Below are 6,362 nucleotides of genomic sequence, written 5' to 3'. Positions count from 1 at the left end.
CAAGAAAGTAAGTGAGAGTACCCAGATCTTTGAGTGCAAAAGTTTGATGTAGTTGATGAATAAGCTTTTGAATGATATGTGAATTTGTGCCTGTTATTATCAGATCATCAACATAGACTAAAATATATATTGTGGCAGTAGATGATGAGTGAACAAATAAAGATGTGTCCGAATGGCAGGCTCGAAAACCATGTCGGATCAGATGTTGTTTTAATTGATTGAACCAGGCCCTAGGAGCTTGTTTTAAGCCATAGATGGCCTTGTGTAATTTGCAAACAGCATTTGGACGAGACGGATCTTCGAAGCCACGAGGTTGATCCATATATACTTCTTCTGATAATACACCATTTAAGAAGGCATTGTTTATATCCAGTTGTCGTATCGTCCAACCTTGAGAAAGAGCAATAGAGATAACCAATCGAATGGTTGTTGGTTTAATAACAGGGCTGAAAGTTTCAAAAAAATCAACGCCTGCTTCTTGACTAAACCCTTTAGCAACTAAGCGGGCTTTATAGCGTTCAATGGTGCCATCCGAATGTCTCTTGATTATGAAAATCCACTTGCTGCCAACAACATTAGTGTTAGTGGGACGGGGGACAAGAGTCCAAGTCTTATTTCTCATCAAAGCATTAAATTCATGTGACATTGCATTTAACCAATATGGATTTTTAAGTGCTTGCGGGATGTTTTTAGGTTCGGTAATTGGTGGTGAGTCTGTGGAGGTTATGAAGGTCTTGGGTTTTAGAGAATTCGTTTGGGCACGGGTGATCATTTTATGTTGAGTATGAGGAGCTGGGCGTAGAAAACGCAGAGAAGATTGTTTTGCGTGAGAACTGATGGTGGGACGCTGATGTGATGGACATGAAGGTGGTGAAGATAGGGGGTGGTAGAGGGAGTGGATGGGGATGTAGTGGAACAGGTTTCAGTAGAGGAATTATTGTAGTTGGTAGGGACAGATAAAGAATGCGCATGATTAAGAAGGGATGTGGAAGAGAGTAAGGGATCGGGGGTAGGTAAGGAGAGGGAAGATTGATTTGGATGAGTTGCAAAAGGATACTCATCTTCATTGAAGACAACATGGCGGGAGATATAAATACGGGATGACGGGCGATGAAGACACAAGTAACCTTTGTGAGAGGCGCTATAGCCTAAGAAGACACAAGGGAGAGACCGAAAATCCATCTTATGAGGTTGATAGTGACGTAAGAAAGGATAGCAAAGGCACCCGAAGGTACGCATGAATGCATAGTCAGGTGTCTTGTTGTAGAGGATAGAATAGGGATATTGATATTTGAGAGTAGGTGTTATAGTACGATTGTGAATGTAGGTTGCAGTTTTGAACGCGTGTTCCCAGTATTCGTGTGGAAGAGAGGATTGAGCAAGAAGAGATAAGCCTTTTTCAACAATGACACAATGTCGGCGTTCTACATCACCGTTTTGTTCGGAGGTGTGGGGATATGTAACACGATGGTTGATGCCATGTTCGTGAAGATAAGTTGAGACATTTCGATATTCTCCGCCCCAATCCGATTGAAAATTTTTTATATCACAATCAAATTGAGTTTTGATCATTGTGTGAAAATGAATAAAGGTTTGAAGTACTTGGGATTTGTTTGACAAGAAATAAATCCACACAAATTTGGAGAAATCATCAATAAATAACACAAAATATCTACTTCCATTTATTGAGAACATAGGGGATGGCCCCCAAACATCAGAATACATGAGCTCAAAAGGCTTAGAACAAGAAACATGATGAGATGGTAGATGGAATCGATGACTTTTGCCTAATTGGCATGGTCCACAAACAGGAGACAAATTACTAGAAGAAACTGGTAATTGAAAAATAGAAACTAATCATCGAAGAATGCCTTCATGTGGGTGACCAAGTCTATTGTGCCAACCAGATAAAGAGGTGCGCACAGTGGAGAGAGCCATAGTAGATGATGCTTTATTAGATGGAAGATTCAAGCGATAGAGACCCTTTTCAACGTGGCCTTGTAGAATTGGTTTGCCCTGTAAGGTCTTAACAAAACAACGGTCAGGCCAAAATTCCATAAAAACATTGTTATCCTGTGTAAGTTGTGAAACATTCAGAAGATTTTTAGTTAAACGAGGGACAATAAAGACTTTTGGTAAATGCAATGAAGACAATGAAGATGAGCCTAATAAGTAACTGATTACCGTTTCCAACTTGCAATTTGTCTTCCCCGGTGTATAGTTCAGTGATCTGCAGTTTGGTTAAGTCAGGAGTAACGTGATCCGTAGCTCCGGTATCAAAATACCAAGAAGGGTCCATGACAGTGGATGGACTGTGATGATGGGCAAGGTTAGCTTGACGTGGTTGATCACGACTAGGGGGGCGTCGAGAGGGATAATCAGTTTGGTTCCCACATTGCCAGCAATTTATGGCTTCATGGCCAGGTTTGTTGCACAATTGGCAGTGAAGACGGCGACGTCGATTGGTGCCATCAGAACCCCGGTAGTTAGAGCCTTGGCCGTGAGAGTACGGAGGTGGTCGAGAAGTGTTGTGGTTGCGGTTGACTTGATTTGCCATAGGGAAGGATGAGACAGGTGGAGTAGAGGCTAGAACAGGAAGCTGTGTGACAGCCTGCCTTGCAAGATCGTGTTCAAGACGTGCCTCCTCTTGAAGAAGCAATCCAACGAGGTCATCAACAGTGGTTGTGTCGGATGTCATCAGAAACACGGAGGCAAAGGGGCTATAAGAGGAATCGAGCCCTTGAAGAATGTACGTAATTAGGTCATCATCATGGACTGGAGTGAGGTTTTCAGCCAAAGAATCAGCGATCTGAGGTTTCTTCTCCAGATAACCGATCATTGAAAGAGAGCCTTTGGTTATGGTTTGTAATTGGGTTTTGAGGGCCAAGCGTTGGGCTCTTGTTTGGGCCTGAAAGGTGCGTTCAAGAATGTGCCAGGCCTGTTGTGAAGAGGTTGACCTAGCGACCAGAGCAAGTGATTTGTCAGAGAGGGTGGACTTCATCCAAAGCAAAACAAAACGATCCTTCTTTTTCCAAGTTATAAAATCGGGATTTGGAATAGGAACAGGGTTCGGTGATGATGCCCCATTTTCTCCAACAGTAGGAGGGATGCTCTCAGCAGGAGGAGAGGGATTTAAGACGAAAGAATCAAGATCAAAACATTCAAGGGCTGAGACAATTGTTGTGCGCCAGAAAACGTAGTTGTGTCGATCAAGCTTTATGCTGAGGGAGGGAAATTGGAAATTGAGATTAGTTGAGGCAATTTGGGCTGCAGCAAGGAGTTGCTGGTTTGTAGGTTGCGACATGGTGGAATTGCACAAGTCGGATGAAGAAGAAAGGAAAAAAAATATGAATGTTATCGCTCTGATACCATAACAGTAAAGAAGAATATGAATTGAATTTCTCTATATCTTATTTCATCTGTTTACATGTATTTATATACAAATAGAAGTTGAGCTGTCACTTAACGCTATCTCCACATAATCAGGAACTATATACACGTGTATAACAAAGACTAAAGACTAGGACTATTTGACCAAGTTACAAAGACTAATTCATGATTTGTTTATTAGTTGTTATCAGGGCTAGGCCTACCACTTAAGCAAACCAAATTTTGTGGAACAACAATGTTACGATATTATGATAATAGAAGGAATTCGGTTGCGCCGTTCGTGATGGTTTGGATAATGTTAGAAGATAAAAACCTGGAAATTTTTTTTTAACATAAAATACGAAGAACGGAATGCTCCATTCCATGCCATTTGGAAATGGAATGAATAATTCCATTTCTTCCTTCATTCCATTCTTGTTGGACGGTTAACACTGTAAAAAAAATCCATATCGACTGTGAAGTTGGAAACTGAAATCCAATTGAGAAAGATAGTCAAAGTAGAAATTTTATTTGGCAGAGCTAGACTAATAAGATATAGAATCATAAATTTGAAGCTTACCAGACACACTATACATTGTGTTTGTTCATTGAGTCATTTTATCAAACAGTTAATAATGACATTATTTAAAAATCAATTTAATGGTGGATTGGATTATGAAATTACGAAAGATACCTTCACTAGATTTTGTGCTTCTCTTCCTTGTATTGCTTTAGACATGGCCTACAACAATAAAGGAATCAGAATTTGCCACGGAAATAATGAAATCCATCAAACAAAAAAACAGAATAATTTTAAATCTGATATTAGTTATGAATATATGGGCTTATTAAGAGAAATTAAAAAAAAATTAAAAAGAGGAGGCATCATAAGGCCTGATGCACCAAAATGGTCTTGGGGAAACATGCCTCCAAAGGGGAAATCCATTGGCCCAAATCCATAACCACCACCCATGTATGGCGGCATGCTGCCACAATATAGCCGATGCCTGGGAGATAAAACATAATAATAATTCAGCATTTCTCTTCTCTTTCTTTTACTTAAGAGTAAATTACATTTTTGGTCCCTGACTATAGCTGGTTTTTGCAATTTTGGTCCTGAAACGTTTTGTCTTGCAATTTTAGTTTCTTATCCGAGGTTCTTGTTACAAGTAAAATACTATTTTTGGTCCTTGAGTATACCCGAATTTTGCAATTTTGGTCCCAAAATATTGTCATTTTACTTGGAGTAGGGAACAAAAACATTACAAGAACCTAAAATAAGGACCAAAATTGCAATAAAAAAACTGTTGGGACTAGAATTGAAAAAATCAAGTATACTCAGGGACCAAAATTGGAATTTATTTATATACGCAACACTTAATGGAAAAAATAAATAAATAAATAAAAAGGAGAGGGAAAGAAAACACATACAACAAACCATACAAACTCCTTAGTTGCAAGAGATGTTGTAATTTCATGCTTTTTCAGTGATTCTTCAACAGTGCCTTGAACCTTTACATGTAAACATAATTTTTTTTTAATTCAGATCAACTTATAGAAGTGTGAATTTCAATCAAATATTAAAAAAAAAGGTTGAGAATAGTACCTGATTATGGTATACAGTTGCAGATTCAAGAAAATTGGCATACACTTTCACTGCTTCATTTGTGTAGGGCCTCATTGTTTCCCGTGCTATATCAAGGTGAGGCTTTGTTGCAAGGGCAATTTGGTCAACATATGGCTTGCAAAACTTCTTTGAAACCTGCCCTTATATAAATTTCACATCTTTAGTGACATGAAATGACATGACAAGTTGTACTGTGTTTGATATGCATTGGACCAATGGGACAAAAGTTGCAATTTCTTGTGCCAAAAAGACGATAATACCCTCATCATTGAAAATATAAGTTATACCTGAAAATTAGGGTGAACAGTTTCCTTTATTTTGATGACATGAGGAGTTACAACCTCCTTTGATGGACTATAAACCTCTTTGGTCTTTTTGGTCAATAATTGCACATGTGGTTCAACAGTAGTTATCACCATCACCCATTGTTCCTTTGCAGCAGGGATCCACTTCTGTATAATTAAATAATGTATTAAATATTAAATATTTGAAATAATAATCTAAATGTTTTGAATTGAAGTGAATTAGAAGTTGTAAGTATTTGAAAAGGAGGCTTTTTCCCATGAAGTCCTAACTTTTTTAAAATTTTACTCGTTGGATTGTTGGAGGTAAATATTATGTCAAAATCCACCAACTTTAGGTAAAAGGGTAGAATTGTCATTTGACAAAAATGGAGAATTTTTCTTACGGTTTTGATTGTTTCTACATGAGGTTCAGCCCACTTTTCAGCTTGTCCCTTCTTCTCCAAAGCCCGCCATAGTGAAAAAAAAATGTTTTTTTTTCATGAAGATGAAAAAAATAGGTTAAAAAAATGAATAACAATAACATGATTTGAAGTTAAATATACATAGAATAATGAGACACAAAAAAGGGGATATAATATGCATATATATATATATATATATATATATATATATATATATTATATAATAATTACCTTTAGTGAAAGAGTGTCAAGAGTAGGTTTTCCATGCTTATTCCAATTAGCCTCATTATACAACTGATAATTAATGATTTAAAAAAAATAAAGTGAAAAATATGTTTTTTTTACATATTTGTGGAAAATTTTAAAAGGAAAGTACGTGACTTGAAGCCAAATGAGCTGCAAGCCAATGTGGTAGCCATGAAGAATGAGCCGGAATATGAAGCAAAGGTTACTGATGGCAAAAAGGTAAATATGAATAGAATATGTTCCTTACAACATAATTACATTCTTTACTAACAATAGAAATATATATATAACATTTCTTTATATATAGTTGCAATGTACTTTGATACTATAATCAAATACATATTGTTAAATTTACAAAAATATGGCAATCTTTGGGTTTTACCTTTCTCAATTCACTGATTTTCACTGCTGCTT

The 6,362-nt window shown here is 37.2% G+C and overlaps 1 protein-coding gene across 1 annotated transcript; it reads right to left on the bottom strand.

Annotated features, from left to right (window-relative positions):
- Positions 1-3,717: 3,717 nt before the first annotated feature.
- On the bottom strand, positions 3,718-5,982 carry LOC145164631 (uncharacterized). The gene is made up of 7 exons (XM_079083338.1): positions 5,935-5,982; positions 5,685-5,748; positions 5,284-5,448; positions 4,976-5,131; positions 4,795-4,881; positions 4,064-4,111; positions 3,718-3,858 (listed from the first exon to the last, which is right to left on the bottom strand). Exons 3-7 carry the CDS (start codon positions 5,413-5,415, stop codon positions 3,718-3,720), a joined length of 564 nt encoding a protein of 187 aa, XP_078939464.1. The 5' UTR covers positions 5,416-5,448; positions 5,685-5,748; positions 5,935-5,982.
- Positions 5,983-6,362: the final 380 nt, after the last annotated feature.

This window comes from Lactuca virosa, chromosome 3, assembly GCF_052849685.1.
Source record: "Lactuca virosa cultivar CGN04683 chromosome 3, Lactuca_virosa_CGN04683_v6, whole genome shotgun sequence".
In the NCBI taxonomy this organism is placed as follows: domain Eukaryota; kingdom Viridiplantae; phylum Streptophyta; class Magnoliopsida; order Asterales; family Asteraceae; genus Lactuca; species Lactuca virosa.
Note: the sequence above shows the minus strand (reverse complement) of the source record. Positions and strands in the feature narration are given on the sequence as shown.